This window comes from Notamacropus eugenii, chromosome 1 (genome assembly GCF_028372415.1).
Source record: "Notamacropus eugenii isolate mMacEug1 chromosome 1, mMacEug1.pri_v2, whole genome shotgun sequence".
NCBI lineage: Eukaryota > Metazoa > Chordata > Mammalia > Diprotodontia > Macropodidae > Notamacropus > Notamacropus eugenii.
In genome coordinates, this window is record NC_092872.1 from 147,540,575 (window position 1) to 147,565,035 (window position 24,461).

Genomic DNA, 24,461 nt, shown 5'->3' on the forward strand with positions numbered 1-24,461 from the left:
CACTTTAGTAACAATGATTGACAGCCAAGGAATATGTCTATCTCCGTTTTATTTTTCCCTTGGGGAAGGCACTTGAGTTCCCAATTGTTTTAAATTGCAGAAGCCAGTAATTGTCTTAGAGAGTTAGGAGAAATGGCTTATTCCTAGCCAGAATCTATTCCTGGAGGGAATTCGGAATCTATCCTAAATTATTAAGGTTGCCAAGTCCATAGTAGGAGTGGTAACCTGCCATGGTTACCAGACACTAGAGCATTAAAAAGAGGACAGCCAAGGTGGGAATCAAGGACACCAGAACAGATTTATTATATTATTATCATAGTGAAAAAAGTCATTAAACCGATCAATGAAAAAGGCAGAGAACCGTCAAAAATACACTTGCAAACAAAATTGTTATTGTGAAACTGAGCACCATAAAATTGAAAATAATTTGGCATTAATGTTTTTAAAGCCTTAAATAAAAGACTGGGCAACGTCAAGTATATTTTAAATGCAGGCTAGACCAGAGGAAGTCTTTATTATTATATAACATACATTGATATATTTGTTTACATGAAAAAATTCAAGTGTGACTAACTGTGAAAATTGCATCAAGGACACTATCTGAATAACCAACTGTAAATGATTTTGAAGACCCCTCTGGAGATCTATGCTTTGTTTGCTTTGGGAAAACCACAGACATGATTTGGGAATAAAGTGCAAAATCACTGGCATCATTTTTAGGTGCTAACAGACTGTTTGGAGTACAGAATCCTTGTAGAGATTGGATTTCTGCATTAGAACTTTCACATTTTATTTACATCACACTGGAAAAGACCAGAGCGCAGGTTTTGCTGGTTAACACACAGCACAAGGCAAACAGCATTGTGTATTTGAAATCCAACCAATATCAGTAACAGAAACCATGTGTGAAGTTTGGCATATGGAAGTCTCTCTTAGTCTATTATCTAACTGAATTTTTTTTCCATTTTTTAGAATGTCCTCACACCAGGAAATCAGAGGGGGGAAATGTTTCCCAACCTTTCCTCCACCTCCTCCCATTCATACCATTTTATATTATATAACAGTGGGATGATGGTGAACAGAATAACAATAGAAAACATTTATACAGCACTTTAAGATTTTCAAAGCACTTTACACAACTTATTTGAGCCTCACTGTAATTCTGTGAGATGAGTTCTCTCCCTATCTCCATTATACAGACGAGGGAACCGAGAATGGGAAAGAGGTTCAGTGTCCTGCCCAGGGTCACTTAGTTTGTGAATCAGATTCAAACTCAGGTGATGATGAGGATCTTAATGATTCTTTTTTAAATTAACAAACTGTAGGCTTTTAGAGGGAAAGTAAGGGGAGGGGTGAAGTATTTTTTAAAGTGATAATTAACTGAAGGCTTAGGTCAGTTTCTTCAGTGGTTAAGTGGGCTAAACCCATCATCTTGGAGGAATAATCTGAGTCTTTCAGGTTCCCCAACCCTACACCCTCCTCCTTCCTCCATGATAGTGTTTGGGAGTACTCCACTTTGCTTAGTATATTGCTACTATAGACCAGGTAGCCAGAAGAAAGAATAATTTCAGCAATTATCGGGCATATTCTTCTTTCAGTAAATCAATAAGAGCCAGGCCCTAGGCAAAGTGTTGAGGATATAAAGAAAAAGTGAAACAGTCCCTGTCTTCAAGGGGCTTGCATTCTAATACAGGAGACAACAGGTAGAAATCACTTCAATCTAGTTGTTAAATTGTAGTGGCTGAACATCTCTCCTACAGGTATATTGTATGGCTGAGAGTTTTCATTTAATAACAAAAGGTCCGGAGGGAGTTGACAATTAACTTCTTGTAAGATAAAAGGGTAGATTTCATTACTTGTGCTCTGGTATTTCTTGGCTTTGCCATATGCCAAGCAGATAAAGGTTTTCTCTCTATGAATGGGCCTATTAGAAAAAAAAAAATAATAAAGCATACAGAAAAAGGTGAGAACATGCTTTGAGCTGCACACGTTAAGAAGGTAACCTCGTTCTGCTGGGCTAGAAAAGTTCAACAAAGCATACCACTTATTGGGGTCTGATCTAGGCAACGTTAAAAGCCCAGTGGCTGTCCCATCCCCCAATCCAATCCAATCTGAAACTAAAGAGTGCCACCTCCTCGAATTCCCAACGTTCCTCTGAGTGTCATCCCGGTCCTGAAGCCCATTTCATTCTTTTGGCCTCGGGCACAACCAGAACTCTATTTGCCAACTTCTCCACTTGGGATCATCGGACTTTGCTCTTTCCAGGGTCTCAGACTGGAAGGGAATGGGGACTGAGTTGTGTTCCTGACAGGCTCTCAGAAGCATTCACAGAACCGTCTTGCCAATTATAATTTGATTGGGGGAAGGAGGGGGAAACTACTCCTCCCCCCTCCCCCATTAGCTCCTTTCATTCCCTCACCTCCCCAAAATTTGCAGCCCGTTTATGGCTCTGTGTCTGGGGTGCAGAGGGTGGGGTATGTGGAGTGTGGGGGATGGATGGAGAAGCTCTCGCTAGCGCTGCCTGTGGTCAAATCTGTTTTCAGTCCCATCTCCAGCGCGCACACACAGACACACACACACACACACAGACACACACATACACACACACACACCCGCTCTCTCGCTCTAGCTCTCTCCTTCTCTCCCTCTCTCTCCCTCTCATTCCCTGTCTCCTTCTCCCTTTTTTTTTTTTTTTTTTTTTGGTACCATAGAGTTGCACTGAAAACAGAAGATAGAGGGAGTCTCAGAGCTCGCCATCTCCAGCGATCTCTACATTGGGAAAAAACATGGAGTCAGCTCCCGCAGCCCCCGACCCAGCAGCCAGCGAGCCGGGCAGCAGCGGCTCGGAAGCGGCCGCCGGCTCCAGGGAGACCCCGCTGAACCAGGAATCCGCCCGGAAAAGCGAGCCGCCGGCTCCAGTGCGCAGACAGAGCTATTCCAGCACCAGCAGAGGTAGGGAGGCTGGAGAGAGGGGGGTAAGGGGGGGCTGAGGGAAGAGTGAGGAGTGATGGGGGGAGGACAGCAGGGGGATGGCCCCGGAGGCCGGGAGCATGGGCTGGCGCGGGGGAGGGCATAGGAAGCCCGGGCGCTGGTAGCAGCACCCCGATGTCCAGGCACCCCACTGTCCGCCCCCCCTCGGCGCCCCCCACAAATGTTGCAAACTTTTGCAGCACGTTCCCGGGTTGCAGGAGGAGGTGGGCAGCTGAGGAGTGGGGAGCGGCAGGGTTGACAGCTAGCAGGCTACCCCAGGGCTTATATATGTATGTATGTATATATTTTTTTCTGCAAAGAGAAGGAAAACTGCGTTGCCGAAATTAAATACGTTACAATTTAAAAAAAAAAAATAGAAGAATAGTGTGGGGACCAGGGACCGAAAGAAACTTTTAAAGTGGCAGTGTCCTTTTTAAAAAGGAACAAATGTATTGTCACCCCGGTCCCCTCCCCTTTACCTCCTTGTTTCTTCTTGATAAGTTTCCCCCTCCCCGGGCTATGTGTGTTGGTGTTTCTTTGGTGGGGGGTGAGGGGGCGGAGTCAATGATCTGTGTAATCTGGGGGCCCGGGAGATTGCCGAGGTCTGGGTGCGTGTCTTCACTTTGAGACGCTTGTCAGTGGGTTTTGTTGTTTTCTTTTTACTTCGGGGATGGTGTGTTTGTATGTGTGTGTATGTGTGTGAGTGTTGGGGGGTGCGTGTGTGAGTGGAGGGTGGGAGGTAGCACCAGAGTCATTCCCACTAATTTGTTGAGCAGGCAACTGCCATAGTGGATACGCAAGTTTAAAGAACCAGTGTAGCCCAACTCCCCCGCCCCGGGATGCGTTTGTGGGTGCGCACGTTTGTGTGTGTATGTGTGAGTGAGTGTGTGTGAGTGAGAGTGTGAGTCCCTCTTCTTAGGAGATGGCATTAAAAAAAATCCAACGTTAAGAAAAGGGGAGGGGTGCGGAGAGAAATCCAAACTTATTTCTGCTTAGAAAATTGCCTCCCTCCCCGCGGTTCACGGAGTGTTTCCGCCAGAGCCTGGGGATGGTCAGTGTAAGTTGAATGCTGGTTGGATGGTGAGATCAACACTCCCCCAATACCGCCCCCCTCCCTCCCCACCCCGCTTCAGCCTAGGGTGCTTCTTGAATTTTATTTTGATGTTCCCGGGGAGACCGGTCGACCCCCCTCCTCTGCGACTCCCAACCCCCTGGTCCCCTAAGGTTACTAAGTAGAGTGGAGAGTGGTTGGGGAGCGCACTCCCCTCCCTCTGCCTGGGACACGGGTAGCCAAACCTGACTGCTGCTGGGTTGTACTTGGGCCGGGGATTGGGGTGGGGTGGGGTGGTAGTGGTGGATTAGGGAATGTATTTATCTGACTGTGCCTAGAGTTTGCAAAGAAGAGAGGGAAGCTGCGGTTTTAATTACTGTCGTAAATAATTGACAAATCACGCCTGTCATTCAGGAAGAAGCGAGCTGGCGTGGGGAGTGGGGGCCTTCAACCCCCCGGGGTTTGGGCGCCAGAATCCTACAGCGGCGCTAGTCCAGCACTCCCTGGTCCCTTTTCTCAGTCCCTGTCCGGGATCAGGAAGAGCCCGGAGTGGGGGCCCCAGGCTGCGTCCCCACCCCCTTTGCTCTCTGTTTTAGTTGGTGGGAGAAATATGGCTGATCATGTGTTGGCTGTTTTACAGTATCCCACCCCCACCCCTACCCCCCCTTTGGCCACACCCCCCTCCCCCCCCCCCCCCCCCCGGTCCAGGCGTCTTCCCATTCACGGAATCCAAGTACAGTAAAAGCCATCAAGATGACAACATGCGAAAAAAAACATTTAATTAAAGGCGATTTCCGAAGAGTGACCGCGCCGAACCGCAGCCCCTTGAGTGGGGAGGGGGACGGTCCCGGGGTGCTGGGGGTGGGGGGTGTTAGGGATCGGAGGCCCGGGGGCTAGTGCCAGCCGCTGGGTGAGTTTGAGTGCAGAAGGATTTTGGCTGCAAAGAGTATATTTAGACCCTGAGACGGTGGATTTGGAATGCGAGCCGGTTATGTAACAGGGTTAATCAGAAACACTGGAGAAAATTCCCTTCATGTGTTTCGGAGACTTTTTTTGTGGAAGGAGAAGCACCAGCAGCAATAGTATTTAGAAAGCTCTGATACTTTCGGGCCCTGAACTAGCCCCCGCCCCTTTCCTCTTTCCCCTCTCCCAGGCTCTCTCCGCCAACCCCCACCCTCAAACCCTAGCATCTTCAGGTGTCATCCTCGCCAGAAGGTGTTCTTGCGGGAGGAGGATGGGGTGGCAGGCAGCAGAACTGACTAGCAATTGGGTAACTTGCTGTTCTTGCAAATTACATAACGCCCGGGCAGTCGGCCCCCTCATGCACTGCTAAAAGAGACCAGGGGCCGAGCTGTCCCCAGAATCATAGGGCTGAGGCAGCAATTGGGTTCTGACACTGCTAACCTGCTGACCCACAGCCCCAGGATCTCCTGACCCCCTCCTTCTCCAATCCCTAATCTTTTCCATTATGGTGTTTAATAAGGGGGGGGGGGGGGAAGAAAGTGGGGGATTTTTTGATTGCCTTTTTTTTAAACCAAAACACCCAACTCACATACTGCACGCAGGCTCTTGGTTATATAACAGTCTGAATGGGAGAAGGAAGGTCAGAGATGGAGGCATCCTTGTAGCTAACACAGCAGTAGTAAAAGCTTCCAGAAATTGTGTGCATTTGCAGACTTTAACCTCAGATGGAGCCTGTGCTTCTCAGGGGTACTAATCTTTTGAGTGTGTGTGTGTGTGTGTGTGTGTGTGTGTGTGTGTGTGAGAGACAGAGAGAGAGAGACAGAGAGAGAGAGAGAGAGAGAGAGAGAGAGAGAGAGAGAGAGAGAGAGAGAGAGAGAGCATGTTTGCTTGGTGGAAGAGAGTGATTTGAAAATGGGAAATGTTTGGGTTTTCAGATGATGTAATGGAGTTGGCAGAATATTCAAGTCTGCTCTCAGTGTAAGCAGTAAGAAAATTGGAGCTGGCATTCACTATTAATGTTGCATTAATTACAATATCGAAAAGGAATTAACCTACATGCTAGGTGATTATGCCTTTTTAATACTTAAAACATGAAGACTCACAACTCTAGAGCAAAAGCAAACATGACCACTTTATTATAATTAACATTTTTAGCTTTCTTGAGAGGAGATTTTGGCTTTGGGTGAGACAGGATCCTTTGTGATTAGGAAGTTTTGTTGTTGTTGTGGGTTGTTTTTTTTCCAGAAGGAGTACCAGAGTAAATTTTGAGGCAGGCCACATCTGGAATCCAAGAAGGATGTGAAATTAAATCCTAATGACATTGGGGTGACCTTATGGGACATTACCAAGAGTGGATTCAAGTAGGGAACAGTAATTGAATGTTGTTAAATTCCTAAACCTCTGTGAATGAGTGAGGGTGGGTTGTGTACCATATTTCCTAAGCTTGAAGAGCCAATGTCAGAATTTTTTTTTAATCTGAAAGAAGTGCCCTACCTCTGTACCTCTCCCCTCTCTGTACCCACAAAAATGCACAGAATATTAATGATTTTATTAAAACTATTCAGTTTTCTAGGTGGTGTTAATCTTAGCTGTGTGACACTGCCCCATCTTAAGAGCCCAACGAAATTTTAAAAAAAAGAGAGAGAGGAGGCAACACAGGAAGCAGGAATGCAGCAGAAAAACCACGGTGCATCTTTAATTTAACAAGGCTTTCAGTGACTTCAGGGAGCTATGAGCATTGTGACATAACTTCTGTTAAAACCCTTTTTCAGGATCTCATTATTATATGCATGCCAGAAGCCTACATATTTTATTTCACTAAAGTTATCCTCACAGGACTATATACAGTTCAGTCAGTTTACAACATACAGACTGATGGTTGAAGGCTTTTAGGGCAGGCCTACCCAAGGGAAAAAATGAAACCAAAAGATGGAAATAACACTCAAAAGCTTGGCTAGATAAGACAACCCATCTAGAGTTCAGTTTAATGGGCTGAAAGTCAGTTAGCAGGTGTGTAGGATACTTGCAGCCTAGTGGACCTCCAGAAAATGAGAGTGAAATCTACAGAAGGTCTTTGACTTTGCATATATTTCTCCTTCCTCACCTTCCCCTCCCCACACACCCTCACCCCCACCCCAGCAAGCTATTGGAACTCTTTCTAGAGGCTAATTCTCAGATCAATGTTTCTCTCATGTGGACCTGATTCTCCATAGTAAACAAATAATGACCCCCATAGGTTGAAAAGATTCAAATCCCTCATGAGAGGGATGGAATAATTATTTTTTAAACCAGGCGACTTTAATTTTCCGGTAAATTGCTCTTAAAAACATTTATAATTATACCCTTTAAAATGTAATAGAATAATTTTAGAAATGTATTGGATGATAGTTATGATAACCTTTTCTAATGCTTTCCCCATTATTTCTGAAAAGAACTGAATTATTAATACAAAAACTGGGTTTCTGCTGGCTAAATACATTCACCTCAGGCTTTTTTTTACGTGCATCACCTGCCACAATATTCCAAATTCTACTGGTACCGTGAAAGGCTCTTGGCATTAGAAAATTTCTCTCTTTCTAAAACTGAACTTGGGCCTGCTTTGAAGTCTCCTCAGAGCAGTATTGTAAGGTAACAGGGACAGGTAGGTCCTTTCAGGGAGCAGAAGGGATGTAGATATTCACAACATCTCCTTCTGTTAAACTTTATACCAGACTTCTAAAGTCTGATGTGGAGAGACATAGAATTTTAATTTCAGTAGTCACACTACAGGATGGAAATATACCAAAGTTCTTTGGTGACATCCGAGCTGCTCCTGGAAACAAAGAGTATGGTGCCCTGCGTGCAGAGGTCTTTGAAAGGAGAGATATGTCAAACCAGTAGTTTGTAGGACTTGTCCATTGTTACTTTGCAAAGATTGTAGATCATGTATTTAGAGCTGAAAGAAGTCTCAGAGGTCATTAATAAAACTGAGGCATGGAGTGATATGTGACTTAGTCACATATCACTCAGATACTTAGGAAGTATCTGAGGCAGGATTTGAATTCAGAACTACCAAACTCCAATTCAGCACTCCACCCCAAAAAGTAATCTGGTTATGTTTCCTCATTCCCTTGCTTTTCTTACTCTGAAACTCTTGGATGTGCTATCAGAGAGCATGAATAGGACACATTCGTTTGGGAAATAAGACCATTGGGGTGAATCTATGTCTACCAGATTGAGTACTCAAGGCACCCACCTCCCCATGTCTCTATCTATTCTGATAAATTCTGCTGCTTTCTCAACTTTGAACATTTATTTTTTTTTAACATGTAAAACAAAACACAGACTTCATTTCAGTTGGTTGGAAGAGAGTGATGATACTGAAAGTCCTCATCATGGCAGCTGTGGTTCTCCAAGAGGCTCAGAGACCCTTTCATGGCTGCCCAGGAGGTCAAAACTAATTTCATAATGATGTTAAGATGTCTTGATATCTGTATTCAATTTTATTTTGTGTTTCAAATTTTCTCCCTCTCCCTTCCCCTCCCCTACTCATTGAGAAAGCAAAAAAAAAAAAAAGCTATTACAAATATGCAAAACCCATTTGCACAGATGTTTTAATTTCTAATATGTAAATATCAATAATTACAACCTGCATAAACAAAACTCTTTGGGCAAGGTCTTAAATAATTTTTAAGAGTGTAAGGAGTCCTGAATCCAGTCAATCAATCAATAAACAAACATATTAAGCCTTTATGATGTGCCAGGTACTGTGCTAAGCATTAGTAATATAAATATAAGCCATATATAGAATACATATATAAATAAATATAAACTTTCAAGAAAGTCTCTGCCTTCAAGAAGCTCAGGTTACATTGGGGGAAATCGAGTGAAAGGAAGCTGAAAAGGGATGGGAGGGAGTCCATGAAGGTACCTGACACCTAGGGTGAGATGGGAGTAGACACTGGAGAGGAATGATGACAAGACAGACCTGGGCACCATCTTTAAAAAGCTGGTTCTGGGAGCAGCCATTCAATCAGAGGGAGTAGCTCCTTTGTGGGGATGAGGATTCCAGGTGCGGTTACTTACCTTGTGTGAATTCCAGGACTGGATAGGGCTTCATGTTGAAAAGGTTTCTGAAGAATGATAAAGTCCACAGTGCGGCCTGGAGAAGACCGAAAAGTTTGAGCTATAGTGTTGCATTTAATCTACAAGAAATTAATTTGTTGCCTTCTGATGCCTTAGGTCAATCTTTTCACAAAAGAACTTGTCTCTGTGGGGCTCCTTAGAAAACTCTCCAAGCTAAATTGCCCCCTTTGGTCCACTCTTTCAGTTGATTCCCCTACACCTAACACCTCTTCAAAAATTGACATATTGTTTGTATCAAGCAGAAATAGCCCAATTGGGAATAACTTCATCAAATTGTTAATTCGGAAGATATGATTGATCAACCAACCATTAGTTTAGATGTAGGAACCAAGCAACATCTGAGTTGCAGGGCATTTTTACCCAGAAAATTATTTTTCCTATGATTTCATGCTCTGCTAACTCTTTGAAATATTTGCTTTATCATCCCCTAAATAATTAGTTATCCCATCAGGCAAAATCTCTCAACATCCTTATCCTGTCCTACCTTCTCACTCTAGAAAGCTCCTTAAATATTTAGCTACACATCAGTATGTTTTTTGATGATGGTGCACATCCACAGGTCAATGAGGAGAAATATGTTTGGGTGAGTGAGCTCCAAAAGTTAAATCAGTAGAGGAGAGAGAATGAAGGGGGCATCTGTCCAAATTCAGAAAGAGCTTAGTAGTAAACGCCTCAATAGCAAAATGAGCTCATCTTCTCAGGGTCTTCAGTGATTAAGTCAACAACCATCTTGAATACAGATCTGGCTTTATTTTTGTAACAGCTATTTATTTTTTTATCATAATTCTGTAGTAAAAGTATAGTTTTTTGCTTTTAGATTTGGAAAAGAACTCAAAATCGGGGTCATTTTGAAAATTCACTTTGAATCAGCTTTGAACATAATTTATTAAAATATGTTCTAAGAAATTAGAAACATATACTTTAACTCTGGTCTTTTTTAAAAAAATTAATCCTGTTGGTATATATATATATATATATATATATATTAATAAACGGTAGAATACTCAAATAGTTGGGGAGTGGTTCTAGTAAACTAGTTTTTCTAAATAACTTGAGATAAAGGAGGAATCTTTTTTTTTGTTTGAACACTTATTGAAAACATTTTTAAAGTATACAAGTCTAATTTCCTGCCTTAGTACGTAAAGTGCAGTCAACATAATTGGGTAGGTCATGATTTAACATGCTGGAAAGTTGATTATTTTCTTTCTTGGAAAAGAAAACAGGTCTCTGATATCACTTTGCTCAACTGTAATTTGTCTCTTTCTCTTCATAGTGACATACCAACTAAAACTTATAATTAATTGTATTCTCAAACTGGAATTTAAGGGTCTGGGGTCCTTTTTGCACTTCTGATCTCTGCCTACTGATTTCCCTGACTTCATTTAAGTCCCAACTAAAATCCTATCTTCTAATCTACAAGAAGTCTTTCCCAACCCCTCTTCATTCTGGTGCCTTCCCTCTCTAAATCATTTCCTATTTATCCTTGTATATAGCTTGTTTGTACGTATTTGTATGCTTGTTGTATCCCCCATTAAATTGTTCCTTGAGGATAGGGACTATTTTGTCTCTTTTGATATTCCCAGTACTTAGCACATTGCTTGCCATATAAATATAATAAATATCAATATAAACTTAATAAATGTTAATTGACTGATTCTTCTCATAGAGCTGCAATGAACGCATGTTCTCTACTCAATACTCAAGCAAGATATTGAGCTTACTGGTGTACTTGGCATGTGAATTTTCTTTTATTGTAGTCGAAATTCTAGTCTACATTCCTTTCTTCTTCAAAGAGGCAGATATTTCACGTTCCTAGTGGGGCATTTTAAAGCAAGCTTTATGAAGGAAACAAAAAATTAGAGATTTGTCAGTTGTAAACAATTTCATTCCCACACTCCCAAAAAAATCTTTCTGAAGGTATAGGGAAGGTTCGTTGGACCAATATGGAATGCACATCTGGAACTTTAAACTCTGGGAAAACTGAATTTTGTTAGACTTGTCCCATTCACCTTCACGATTCTCTGTGGTTATCTTGACAAATCTTTGATGTCACCATCCCTATTATTCACCCCACGCTTCTTGGAGTTCTCCTGTGATGGTGAAATTATTTTTGCTTTTGGAGGAAGAAATAAAAGTGATTGTCTAAGGAAAGTTTAGAAGTCAGGAGTTTGGCATGATAAGTACTGCTGTACCTCACATAGTTAGTTTTCACAATTTCAGCTCCAGATTTTTTCCCCGTAATTTCAGGAAAAATGACAGCAGGGTTCCAGGTACCTCGTGTTAATGCCAAAAAGAGGATTTTGTAATAATTCCCTTGTGTTGGTAAGAGAATAGGGATCTTTTTTTTAAAAAGCAATTCACATCCTTAAATGACATTTTATCATTATACTCTGCTTTATTGCAATGACTTGCATGGCTCATTAGAAAATGCTGTTCAGCAACAGTGAGGTAGTGCCTATTACTAGGCTGCTGTGTCCAAAATTCCCAGCATTCCAGGTCTGGGAGTTGTGATGTGTCAGATGCTGGAGCCATAGTGACCAGTTGGATATCCTTCAATAGTGACTTCGCCATCCTACTGAATGTGGGATATTGTCAGCCAGAGTCCTTCATGCCGCCATTGTCTTCTAGAAAGCTCACTAAGAGAGTCCAGAATAAGAAGCAGAAGTCACAGCTTTATAGATGAGAAGACATATATCCACAGGGGGTAAGTGACAAGGAAAGTAAGTAAATGGTAGAGACGGTATTTGGACAAAGATCTTCTGACTTTTATCAGGATTCTTTGTCCTGCACTGTTATTTACCTCCAAGAAATTTCTTTTTGATAAATGTGTTTTGTAAACCTCAAAGTGCTAAATAGACATTATTTTTATCATGAGCATCCTGGTGCCGTGGAGGTGCTGCTTTGGGAGTCAGAGGATTTGGGTTTGAATTCTAACTCTACCATCGACTGCCCATATGACTGTGGGACCCTCACTTAAGTGGTCTTCTCATCTATAAAATGCAAGTATTGGATTATATCAGTCATGTCAAACACAAACAGAAATGGGAGTCACTAAAGCAGACATAAGGATCCCTGCAGACCGCATATTGACTTAATTTTAAAATGTAATGTTATCTGCATTTTATTGTATTCTTATTTATTTTATGAACTATTTCCCAATTACATTTTAATCTGTTTTGGACTGCACTAGGGAGGGTTGCAGTCCAAAATCCTGCAGTGAGTTTGATTCTTCTGCACTAGATGTGTTTAAAAATCCTTTTCAACTTGAAATCTATGAACTTTATTTTTGTTTATCTCATTCTCATCTTTTCCAATCAGATAGAACTGGTCCTGGGATAAACCACCTATCATTTTATCTTCTTTTATAAGGGGGACACTCTGTGCAGGTGGATAAAGTGACAGCTTTTTTCTAATTGTATGTAAGAACTGAGCTTTTAGCTCACCTTCAGTAGGCTTACTTGAAGTATCCTTAGTAAATTTCAGTAGCAAACAAAGCAAAAGGGGATGATGATTTTTAAGATTTTATTTCAAAAGGGCATCAAAGTCTTTACTCTGTGTGATATATATGACTTCACACGTATAACAGATAGATATTGTTTGCCTTCTTAATGGGTGAAGGAGGAGTGAGAAGGAGGGAGAGATTTGAAACTTAAAAATTTTAAATGGATGTTTGAAAAGTTAAAAAAATACAAACACTATGCCAAGGACTGGAGTGGGGAGATTACTGAACAATAGATTAAGTTTCCAGGGTCCTGGGGGTGGACAGGATTTCCTAAGTGATTCTTACCAAAGGTATAAGTGTTAGTGTTGCCTTGCTTTGGAGGATGATTTGGCTGAATGTTGAGAAAATTTATTTAAAAAGTGAAAGTGCTTAAGTTGCTGATAGTAAATGATAGTAGGGTTAGAAAGAAGTTATATATATATATATATATGTATATATATATATATATATGTATATATATATATATACATATATATATATATGTATATATATATATATGGCAAAAAGAGAGTCATGGATATGACAAGAATGTTGTTGTTTGCGTTATTACTTAATAGAGAAAGCTAAACATTTAACATCTTATTGTCCCCCCACCCACTCAGTAGTTTTTATTTACTTAATTTATGATATTTATTAATTGCAGCATTCTTTTATTTTTAAATTCTGAGTTCCAAATTCTCTCCCTCCCTACCCTGCCAACTGAGAAAGGAAGCAAAATATCAATTACATATGTGAAAATATGCAAAAGAGATTTCTATATTAGCTATATCAGGGGAAAAAACAAAAAAAGAGAGAGTAAATCATACTTCAGTTCACACTCAGAGTTTGTCAGTTCTCTCTCTGGAGATGGATGGCATGTTTTCATCAAGAATCCTTTGGAATTATCTTGGACCTTTGTATTGATCAGAATAACCAAATTTTTCACAGTTGATCATTATTACAACATTGTTCTCACTATGCACAATGATCTCCTGGTTCTTCTCACTTCACTTTACATCTGTTCATTTAGTTCTTGACATTTTTTTCCCCCTGAAACTACCCCTTTATCATTTTTTATACCACAATAGTATATCATTACAATCATATGCCACAACTTGTTCAGTCATTTTCCAGCTGATGAGCAGCCTCTCAATTACCAATTTTTTTTGCCACCACAAAAAAGCTGCTATATATATATTTTTGTACATATAGGTAGTTTTCTTCTTTCTTTAATCTCTTTGGAGTACAGACCAACTAGTGGTATTGTTGGATCAAAAGGTATACACAGTTTTATAGCCCTTTGGGTATAGTTCCAGATTGCTCTCCAGAAGAGTCGCATCTGTTCAGTATTCTACCAACAATTCATTCCCTCCAGCATTTGTCATTTCTGATAGGTGTGAGGGGGTGCCCCAGAACTGTTTTAATTTGCCTTTAATCAATTGTGATTTAGAGCATTTTTCATATGACTAGAGATAGCTTTGACTACTTCTAAAAGCTGCCTGTTCATATCCTTTGATCATTTATCAATTGGGAAATGATTCTTATTTTTACAAATTTGACTCAGTTCCCTATATATTTGAGAAATGAGTCCCTCATCAAAGAAACTTCCTGTAAATTTTTTTGATTTTAAGTCATTCTCTATGGTGCCATTTAGTAAAATGTAGTTTCCTTGAGTATGTCTTTTAATTACTCTTAGTTTTGCTTTTGCTTCATTTGAGATCATGATTGCTACCCCTGCCTTTTTTGCTTCACCTAAAGCATAACAGATTCTGTTCCAGTCTGTGTATATACTCTGTGTATGTCTTTCTGTTTCAAGCATTTCTATTGTATGCAACATATTGTTGGATTCTGGTTTCTAACCCACTCTCCTATCTGGTTCCATTCTGTGGGTTAGCTCATCCCATTCACATTCACAATTATGATTGTTAACTGTGTATTTCCCTCCATCCTGTTTTCTCTATTGTATCCTTCTTTCTCTTTTTCTATCCTGTCCTTCCTCAAAAGTCTATTTTTCTTCTGACCGTGCCTCCTTTAACCTATCCTCCCTTTTTTCATCCCCATCACCCCATATTTCTTATCCCCTTGCCTTCCTACTTCTCTGTTGGGTAAGATAGATTTCTATACCCAACTGAGTGTGTACCATATATTTTCCTCCCTTTTTCAATCAATTCTGATGAGAGTGACTTTCAAGCATTGTCCTCCACCCTCCCATGTTTCTCTCTACTATAAAGGCTCTTCCTTATATACCTGTTTTATGTGAGAAATTTTTCTCTACCTTTTCTTCTACCTTTCCCTTCCCCATTCTCACAGTGCATCCCTCTCTCTCATCCCATTTTGTTTTTATATAATCCTAACTTAATCGACTCACACTTGTGCCCTCTGTCTTTGTAGACAACTTCTAACTGCCCTAATAATTATAAAGTTCTTAAGAGTGACATGGATCACATTCCTATTCAGGGATGTTAAATAATTCAACTTTATTAAGACATTTATGTTTATTCTTTCATGTTTATCTTTTTCTGCTTCTCTTGAGTCTTGTATTTCAATGTCAAATATTCTCTTTAGCTCTGGTATTTCCATCTGGAATGCTTGGAAGTCCTCTCTTTCATTAAATATCCATTTTTTTTCCTACAAAAGAAATACTCAGTTTTCCTGGGTGTAGGTTATTTTTTGTTGCAATCCTAGTTTCTTAACCATCTAGAATAAATATTCGATCCCTCTGTCCATTTAACATGGAAGCTGCTAAATATTATGTGATCCTGACTATAGCTCTGTGATATTTGAATTCTTTCTTTCTGGCTGCTTGATATTTTCTTCTGGACCTAGAAACTCTGGAACTTGGCTATAATATTCCTGGGAGATTTCACTTTGGGATCTCTTTCAGGAAGAGACCAATGGATTCATTCGATTTCTATTTTACCCTCTGAACCTAAGATATCAGTACAGTTTTCCTTGATAATTTCTTGAAATATGATGTCTACGCTCTTTTTTTTAAAAAAGAAAATAATGGTTTGCAGGTAGTTCAATAATTCTTTAATTGCTTCTCCTGGATCTACTTTCCAGGTCAGATATTTTTCCAGTGAGATATTTCACACTTTCTTCTGTTTTTTCTCCACTCTTTTGATTTTGTTTTATTGTTTCTTGAAGTCTCATGGAATAATTATCTTCTACTTGCCCACTCCTAATTTTTAAGGAATTGTTGTATTCAATGAGCTTTTGTACCTCCTTTTCCATTGGGCCAGTTCTGTTTTTTAAGGTGTTACTTTCTTCAGTATTTTTTTTGTGCCTCTTTTGCTAAGCTGCTAATTCTCTCTTCATAATTTTCTTTAATTGTTCTCATTCTGTTTACCAAATTTTCCTCTACAATTTTTATCTCTCTTCTTTAACTCTTCCAGGAATTCTTGCTGATCTTGAGTTCAGTTAGTATTTTTCTTTGAGACTTGCTTGAAGCTGATTTACACTGCTGTCTTCTGAGTTTCTGTCTTGGTCTTCCTTGCCACCATAATAGTTTGTTATGGTCAAGTTCTTTATTTGTTTGTTTGCTCATTTTCCCAGTCTATTCCTTCACTTTGAATTTTATTTTCAAGTTGGGCTCTGCTCTCCTGGGAGTGGACAATCACTGTCCCAAGCTTTAGACTTTTTCATATTTTTCAGAACTAGCTCTGGGGATCTGCAAGTTTTTGGTGCTTCCAAGGTAGTTATTCTAGGAGAATCATGGTCACTGTTTCCTTGATGTGAGCTCTGTTCTTTCCCCAGAAAGGGCCTCTGCTACCCTGCAGTCAAAAGTATTAATGCTCTTCTTGGCCTAGGAACTCTGCCCACTTATGACCCATCACAAGCACTCCTTTCTTTACCACCAAGAACTGATTATGGGCAATAATAGCGAGTGCCAACATAGGCTCCCTGTAACCTTTTTTTGAGCAGTTGTCTGCTCCCTTTAATATCTCTGGATTGAGAGCTCTTGAACCTATTGATGCTATCTTAAGCTGAAATAAAGGTCTTCCTCTGATCTTTTGAGGCATCATTTAAAAGTTGTTGGGAGGGGAAGGTTGGAAGCATTCAGCTGGGTTCCAGCTTATACTCTGCCACTTGGCTGTACCCCTTAATATCTTAATTTTTTTAAGTAGGTCTTGAGATTAAAGAGTTTATTTTGTTTTGTTTATAGTACACAGGTCAGAAAACATAACAAAAGAGGAGTTGTGTCACAAGTTTTTGTTAGTGGACTTAAGGTGAGGTAGGATGAAAGAATAAATCAGGTGTACTCTTGAATTCACTGTAAAACCTGCCGAGTATAACTCTGAATAATACAATTTCATGTTCTAACTATTAAACCACTAAATGATCAATAAACAATTATCTGAAATTCAGTATTTAGGTTGCATGTAGGTAAAAATATGATCTTTAATGGAGAGAATATACCTTTTTGAAAGAAATATTAAGTAATATTTACTTTTATTCTTATCCTGATTGACAGTTGCTTGTGTTTGTCTTCCCTGAAGGGGGCTTAAAATCTTTAGGCATTGGTGTTAATTTCCAGAATTAGAGTAAAGGAAAGAGAAACAAATCTAACTAATCTCAGAATAAAAAAAAATTAATACTGAAGTCTGTTGTGGTGATACTATTCAGAGGATATATTCTGAATATAAGAAATCTCTTTACAAATATATGTTTATTTTAAAGTATAGTCAAATAGGTGAGGATATGGACTCCCTGGTAGTCTGTGAAGTCTATGGACCCCTTCTCAGGATAACATTTTTAATTATATAAAATAAAATACAATGGAAACCAGTTATGAAATAAATGTGTTATTTTTTTTCCCATTCAAGCTCCTAGACCCCCTGAAATCTGTCCACCAATTGGGGTTCATGAATCCCTGATTAAGAACACTTGCATTAGAAAGAAAAAAACCCCTTCTCACAAATAAGGAAGAAAATGAAATTGAGGATAATTCTGAAATGACTCAGAAAGTAAATTCTGTATTTAAAATTATCTTTAACCAACAAAGGGAAAAGGAGAAATTTGGGTCATTAAGAGGTAATGTTGAGCTTGTCAAGAATGCCAATTGACAAAAAAGCAGATAAGGGAATAGTTGGAAAAATAGAAAATCTAGAGATCTGAAGGTCAAGATGACATGTATCCTGGGGTGTTAAGGGAATTGGCTGGCATATTTATCAACTCCTTGAATTAGTTCTGAAGAATCATGAAGAATTGGACAAATATGAAGAAAAAGTAACCAGATGTGATTTTGACCTTCATGAAAAATAGTCCCATTCCTATCCTAGATGATATAAAAATGGGGTGAGAGGAAAAAAGAGAAGTAATTATCTAAGTATTAAGAAGAAAAAAGCATGCAAATATCTAGAATACCAAAGAAAAATGAACAATAAATATATGTTAAAAGTCTAAAACTTGGTGGATTAAATAGATTTCTTTTTACAGAATTGCAAAATTAGTGAATAGGAAAATAGAATGATGGGGAGGATACAGACTTGTAAGCATTAATTTAATACTTCCAACATACTCCTGATGAGGATGTTGCATTTGAAAGAATGAGCATCCATGAGACTAAACTGCAGATATAACTCCCAGTTGTCCAGTAGAATGGAATACTGAGAGAGAATGGACAAAAGAAAGCCAGAGATAAGCAATAAAGTCTTATTTGACATTTTCAGCTATCTCTCTCACTAGTAGTGTTTTCTGGGCTGTTAACAAGTATAAAAACTCACAGAGTTGAGTTTCCCTTCTATTGAATTCTTATCCCTTAATTTTTTGATTCACTCATTTCCATTATGTCGGACTCTTTGTGATCCAATATCAGATTTCCTTGGCAAAGATACTGGAATAATTTGCCATTTTCTTCTCTAGCTCATTTTATGGATAAGGAAACTGAGACAAACAGGGTGAAGAGACTTGCCCAAGGTCACATAGCTAGTAAGTGTCTGAAGCCCGAGTTGAATTCAAGTTGGAAAAGTCTTTCTCACTCTAGGCCTGGTACTCAAGAGGCTTTACCACTTAGCTGTACATCTACTCCTTAAAACCAATTTAAATTCTCCTCCAGGAAGCCTTCCCCCATTCTCCCAGTTGTTATGATGTTTTCCACCTTCACACTGTAATTAGCACTTTATTTGCATCTTCCTTCCACACATATTAAGGAACTGAAGTCATTTGTGTTTGGGTCATATTCTCTTATTAGATTTTAAGTTTCTTGATATCAAGGACTAGAGCTTATCTCAACTTTCAATCTTCTCTATTGGGATTAGCAGTGTGTACTTTGCACACCGATTAAATATTTTGTTAGTTGAAGTAAACAGAATTGAATTAAGCTTATTTTCTCTTCTCTATTCCCTCTGTTGGCAAAAGTATAAATGACAAAAATAAGGATTCATACCAAAATATCACAGATTTAGAGCAGGCAAGAGCTTTGGGGATTACCTAGTCCAGAAATATTTAACCTGGAGGTTGTGAAGGTTTTAAAATATTTTGATAGCTATTTCAATATAATTAGTTTCCTCTGTAATACTATGTATTATATTTCATGCATTTAAAATCTTTCTTCTGAGAATACATACAAAATGTGACATACAAAAAAGGCTAAGAATCTCTGATCTAATCCAATTCCCTCATTTTACAGATAAGGAAATTGAGACCCAGGGAGGTTAAAGTGACTAATCCAACATCCCAGGGATAATGAAAAAAGAACCATAATTTGAACTTGAACCTTCTTTCTCTAGATCTAGTGTTCAGATCTATAAACTTTCTGACTAGTCCCTAAATATTGCATTTTTGTGTGTGTGTTAAGAATTAGGTACTAAGGAAGAACATATAATGATATTCTCAAGGACAGACTAGAATCTGAACCTCTTATGATTCAACCTCTACTCATTAAATCAGTGGTATTCAATAAGAAGTTGATGCTTGTTAGCCTTGTAGCCCTCAGGTCACCATAGCCTATGGAGCTGAAGGACTGGAAAACTGAAAGAAAACTTAGGGATTGTAGCCAACCCTTCCATTTCACAGAGGGCCACTGACATTAAATGACTTGACTCCACTCACTCATCTGGTTAGTAGAACAGCTGGGATAAGAGCCAAGTACCTCAAGCTTCCTAGTCTAGTTTTCTTTACATTATAGCACACTTTACAGTGGGAGGGGAAAAGAAGTATGAGAGAAGGTCCCTTCCCTCTGGAGCTTACAGTAATCTTAGGAGAAGATATGTACATTAATAAGTACAGTGGATATCAGAAAGATATGATAGTCCTACGAGTGACAATAATGAGTTGAGAAAATGGATGGATTCAGTGGCCCTTTCAGAATCAATATTATTTTTCCTCACATCATGATGTTTATTATTGATCAAAAATTTATATATTATAATAATTATTATGTACATGAGTAAAGCAGTTTTTATGGTTCAGCAAGCATCAGGCTTGCATCTGATCATGTATCTTTCTGCCATGTGTAATGTTTAACATATGGAGTTATGTGTCAAAATATGGGGATATTATCAAAGCAGAGAACAGTAATCATCTTAGAACCTTGCAGATAGTAGGCTTTTGATAAATATTTCCCACCATGACAGCCATTCTGTTTGTGAAATACTGCTGTCCCCAAGTTGTCCAACGACAAAACGCCACTTGAGGCCCTTTTCTTAGGCTCTTTGGAGAATCTGAAGGTCTCAAGTTTCTCTGGCTACTCCAGATGAAGCATTTCCCATTTTCTCACTATTCACGCAAATGTGAAGGAACTTGGTGTGAGCTAAGCATCTGTTCTTATTGATGTTTTAAGAAGTGTATGGACTGCCTAGATGGTGATCAGTTAAGCAACAAGTTTTACATAGCTGTTTGATCAAGAATAATTGAATAAAACTTGCAATAGGGAGAGTTTAGATTAAATTTTAAAAGATGCTGCCTGACATGGAGAGCTGTTGGCTGATGAAAGCATTTCCCAGGATATTTGGGCAAAAATTCTTGAAAAGTTATTGGAGGGAGTGTTTCCACAGTAACTGTCTACTATGTCAAGTACCAGGTATTATTCGTTATGATTTTGGAGAGGGGGTGGGAGATGAAAAATAATGTAAATACTTATTATTTATAATCATACAGTATCTTTCTGCCACTTTTAGCACATATTCATTAATGTCTTATTACATTTAGACCTGCATCTGGCATGCTTGTCTGCTATAGAATGTAAATTCTTGATGGGCAGGTAACATTTTTCTGTTTGAGGAGTTGATGGTATTATGATTACTTGTCTAAATCTCATTGTTTTTACATTGATGACCCCATAGCTTCTCACTAATTGCTTTCCAAGTCTGTTACCAAAACATTCCTTGTACTTTCTTTACCTTTGTACATTCTGAGCTGCCATCCCGGAATGCCCTCCCTCCCTCTCTGTTCACCCCTTAAGGAAATCATACCTAATGTTCAAAGGATAGCTCAAATCCTACCTCTTTCCTGAAGCCTTTTCTGACCACCCCAGGCCCTAAGTGGACCCTTCCTTCCTCTGAACACACTCTCTCTGTATATATACACATGTATATATGTATTACACATGTGATATACCCATATGAAATGTGTATATGTACATACATGCATGCCTACATATATACACATAAATGAAATGTGTGTATGTATATATATACAATATATACTTAGAAATACATATGTTTGATACACTACGTTGTATTGTGTTTGTGTATTTTCTGTTTATACATGTGTTCTCTTCCCAAGTAAACTATAGGTTGCAGTAAGACAAAGACCTATCATACTGTTTTGTCACTCTTTCCACCCCTTCACAGCCCAATGCCTCCCCTCTGTCCTCCCCAGTGCCTTGAACATGGCAGACACTCCACGAATGTTTGGCAAACATGGTGAAAGTAGCTTCAACATGTTAGTGCAGCAAGGGCCCCCTTTTCAGCCATTACTGAGCCTACTCAGAAGGCAGCAGGGGCCCTCTTGCTTCTGGCTGGGAAGCAGGACTTGGGCCCAGAAGTCCAGCCTCTTGCATCTAGCAGACCTAACACTCCATTCTCTTTCCCTCATTCTCTCCTCCCTGCCAAAAATCACGTCAAAGAAGCTTGTCTGAGTGTTCCATTCAACTTGTTTTACATTAATGCACCACTACGGTGACCCACTGCTGAGTCTTTCACTTGTAATGTAATCTAATAATTTACATGATACACTAGGAAACTCACCATTTGTTTGAAATTGCTTTGCCCTTGCAGTATTTGTGCTGATGTGATAGCAGCCTGAGAGGTGGGGTATAGTAAAGCCACATGATTCAATATGGCCAAGCAAAAATCATTGTTGGCACACAGGAAAAACATGCTCTTGGATTAGAATAACTTCCCTTGGAGAATCAGATTAAACCTTCTTAAAGGGTTTATTTTTTTTCAAAATAATTTTTCTTCATTTTAGTTTATGGTTACACTTTTTCATCAGGGCAGGGGAATAATTAGGAAGAGGAATGAACCAAGAGGGAAAACCCACCTCTCTGGGTTGCTGCAAGAGGATATAATTTTTTTTTTTCTACAGAATTAATTGGCACCATTATCATGTTGTTTTATTTTTTTCCCACTTAAACATGTTGGAAGCTAATTCTTATATGCAGCCTCAAATTAAAATAGGGTAATGTTGTAATTGTTTTAATTATAAAGTAGATGTCAACTTGAAGCATATTTTTTTTTACTTTACTTTGTATTGTGTTGGTATATCTAGCTAAGTGGCTTTCTCTCTATCCATCTATAGGTATATGATGATAATAATCATAGCTCACATTTATATAACACTTCAAGGTTTACAAAGGGCTTTACATATACTATTTAATTTCATCCACAGTGATACTATGTGGTAGGTACTTTTATTATACCCATCTTATAGATAAGGAAACTAAGATTGAGAGTTTAAATTGCTTGCTAATGGTTAGGCAGCTAGAAGGTGTGTAAGACAGGATTTGATCTCAGAACTTCCTGAATCTAAGACCAGTCCCACTTATGTGCCTCTAACTACAGATAGAAGTTCCCTTGAGGTAGTATGTCTTTACAAAATAGTTCATTTCAAAAGCCTTGTGGCTTTACTACAGAAAAGCTGATGAATACCATGAAGGACAAGTGATTTCCCCAGTAGGGAAATCTCCTAATGTGAAAAGTCCTTCTACCACGAAAGATCAGAATTTAGCCACAGCTTAGTAGAAATATCACAGAGGCACATAGGGATTAAGTCGTTTGTCCAGGGTCTCACAGCTGGAAAGTATCACAGGTAGAACTTGATCCAATGTTCCCTGAGTCCGAGCCCAACATTCAGTATGTTATACCATATTGCTTGTGTGGTCAGTGAGTATTGTCAGTTGTTCAGCTGTTTTTCAGTCATATCTGACTCTTCATGATGCCATTTGGGGTTTTCTTGGCAGAGTTACTGGAGTGGTTTGTCATTTCCCTCTCCAGCTCATTTTACAGATGAGAAAACTGAGACAAATAGGGTTAAGTGCCTTGCCCAGGGTAATACAGCTAGTGAGGGTTGGAGGCCAGATCTGAACTTAAGATCAGTCTTCCTGACTCCTGGCCCAGCACTCTGTCTACTGCATCAATTTTTTAAATGGTTAATTTAAAAAGTGATGTTGTCTATACAAATGCTTTCATACTAAAGCAGAGCAAGAGAAAGATTTATGAGCACTGAAGATAAACACCCGACATGTTATCTTTTCACAGGAAGCTGATTAACCAAATTTTAAGTCCAGGATTTGTTCAGAAGGATGTAGGTTGGGTTTTTTGTTTTTTGCAGGTTCAAGACCTTTTTTAATTATTATTTTATTTTATTTATTTTTATTATTATTTTATTTATTTATTTATTTTTGTTAAACATTTTCCAATTATATTTAAAATTTTCTTAATATTTTTTTCTGTAATTTTGAGTTTTAAATTCTCTTTCTCCCCCCTGCCCTTCTCCTCCTCTTGAGAATGCAACTAATATGATTTTTATTTCAGATCAAATCATGCAAAAAAAAAAAGTCCATATTAGTCATATATTAGTCATGCTGCAAAAGAAACTCCCCTATCCCTTCCCCCCCAAAAAGTAAAGAAGGTAGAAAAAGAATGCTCAGAGTTCATCAGTTTTCTCTTTGGAGACGGATACCATTTTTCATGATGGGTCCTTCGGAATTGTCTTGGATTGTTGTATTGATCAGATTAGCTAAGTCATGCGCATTTCATCATGGTTACAATGTTGCTGTTCCCGTGTACAATGTTCTCCCGGTTCTGCTCACTTCACTTTGTATCAGTTCATATAAGCAAGATCCCATTTAAAATGGCATTTTTCCTTTTGAACTGGGGGGTGAGAGGAGGTCAATATAGCATGTATATGTATGCGTATGTATGTGCACACACACATATTTAAATTGGCATGTTCTCATGACTTAAGTTTTAGTTTTACCTCTTAAAGAAACTGGTAAGAAAGAGTCAATCGCAGCTGTTATACATAATTCACATAAATGTAAAGGCATTTAAGAATTTGATGTCTACTCGGTATGGTAGTGCCTTTTTTTCTTCTTCCATATTGATGTGCATTACAGGGATGGATTAATAGTTTAGATCCTTAGTAATTACCTTGGAGGTGGAGCTTGGATCCCTTTGTGGAAAATAAAGCTCTAACATGGTTTTCATCTCTAGAATTTGCCCTGAATTTCTACTGAGGAGGGAACCACAGAGATTTCGCTGTTGGAATATTAGTAGCACCCTTCTCATAAGTCATAGTAGAAAGAACACTGACCTAGGTAGGAGTCAGAAGACTGACAGTTACTGGCTATATGACCTTGGGAAAGTTGCATAATCTCAGTCTCCCCATCTGTTACATGGGGATAATAATCTCTACTCTGAGTAG

General features: G+C 39.0%; 1 protein-coding gene across 1 annotated transcript in view; it reads left to right on the forward strand.

The window, feature by feature from the left end:
- Positions 1 to 2,582: 2,582 nt before the first annotated feature.
- The window catches only part of RORA (RAR related orphan receptor A), an 887,404-nt gene continuing 865,525 nt past the window's right edge, over positions 2,583 to 24,461 (forward strand). Inside the window, exon 1 of the mRNA XM_072616450.1 lies at positions 2,583 to 2,952. Within this exon, the coding sequence (XP_072472551.1) occupies positions 2,787 to 2,952 (166 nt within the window). The 5' untranslated portion in view covers positions 2,583 to 2,786. The remainder of the gene's footprint in view (positions 2,953 to 24,461) is intronic.